Source organism: Camelina sativa, unplaced genomic scaffold (assembly GCF_000633955.1).
Source record: "Camelina sativa cultivar DH55 unplaced genomic scaffold, Cs unpScaffold11822, whole genome shotgun sequence".
Classification (NCBI taxonomy): Eukaryota; Viridiplantae; Streptophyta; class Magnoliopsida; order Brassicales; family Brassicaceae; genus Camelina; species Camelina sativa.
Window position 1 is genome coordinate 1 of NW_010932866.1, and position 364 is coordinate 364.

Below are 364 nucleotides of genomic sequence, written 5' to 3' on the forward strand. Positions count from 1 at the left end.
ACTTCTATCAACTCAAAATACAAACAAAAGAAAGAAAAATGGTGATGATGAAGGCCACATGGGTTTCCGTTTTTGCCCTCGCGGCGGTCCTCTTATTGGTCCTACTTCCCGCGGCTGAAGCCGTGACATGCTCGCCAATGCAACTAAGCCCATGTGCAGCGGCGATAACGTCGTCTTCTCCACCATCGGCGTTGTGCTGTGCTAGGCTCAAAGAGCAGAAGCCATGCCTATGTGGTTACATGAGAAACCCTAGCCTCCGTCGCTTCGTAAGCACTCCCAACGCTCGTAAAGTCTCTAACCATTGCAGACTCGCCATCCCAAGGTGTTGAATAATCAAAGAACCGTTTGATGTTTATGGTCATTC

At 49.2% G+C, this 364-nt stretch overlaps 1 protein-coding gene across 1 annotated transcript; it reads left to right on the forward strand.

The window, feature by feature from the left end:
- The first annotated feature begins 6 nt into the window (after positions 1 to 6).
- On the forward strand, positions 7 to 358 carry LOC104775303 (non-specific lipid-transfer protein 2-like). Its single transcript, XM_010499454.1, has one exon. It carries the CDS (start codon positions 39 to 41, stop codon positions 327 to 329), a length of 291 nt encoding a protein of 96 aa, XP_010497756.1. The 5' UTR covers positions 7 to 38; the 3' UTR covers positions 330 to 358.
- Positions 359 to 364: the final 6 nt, after the last annotated feature.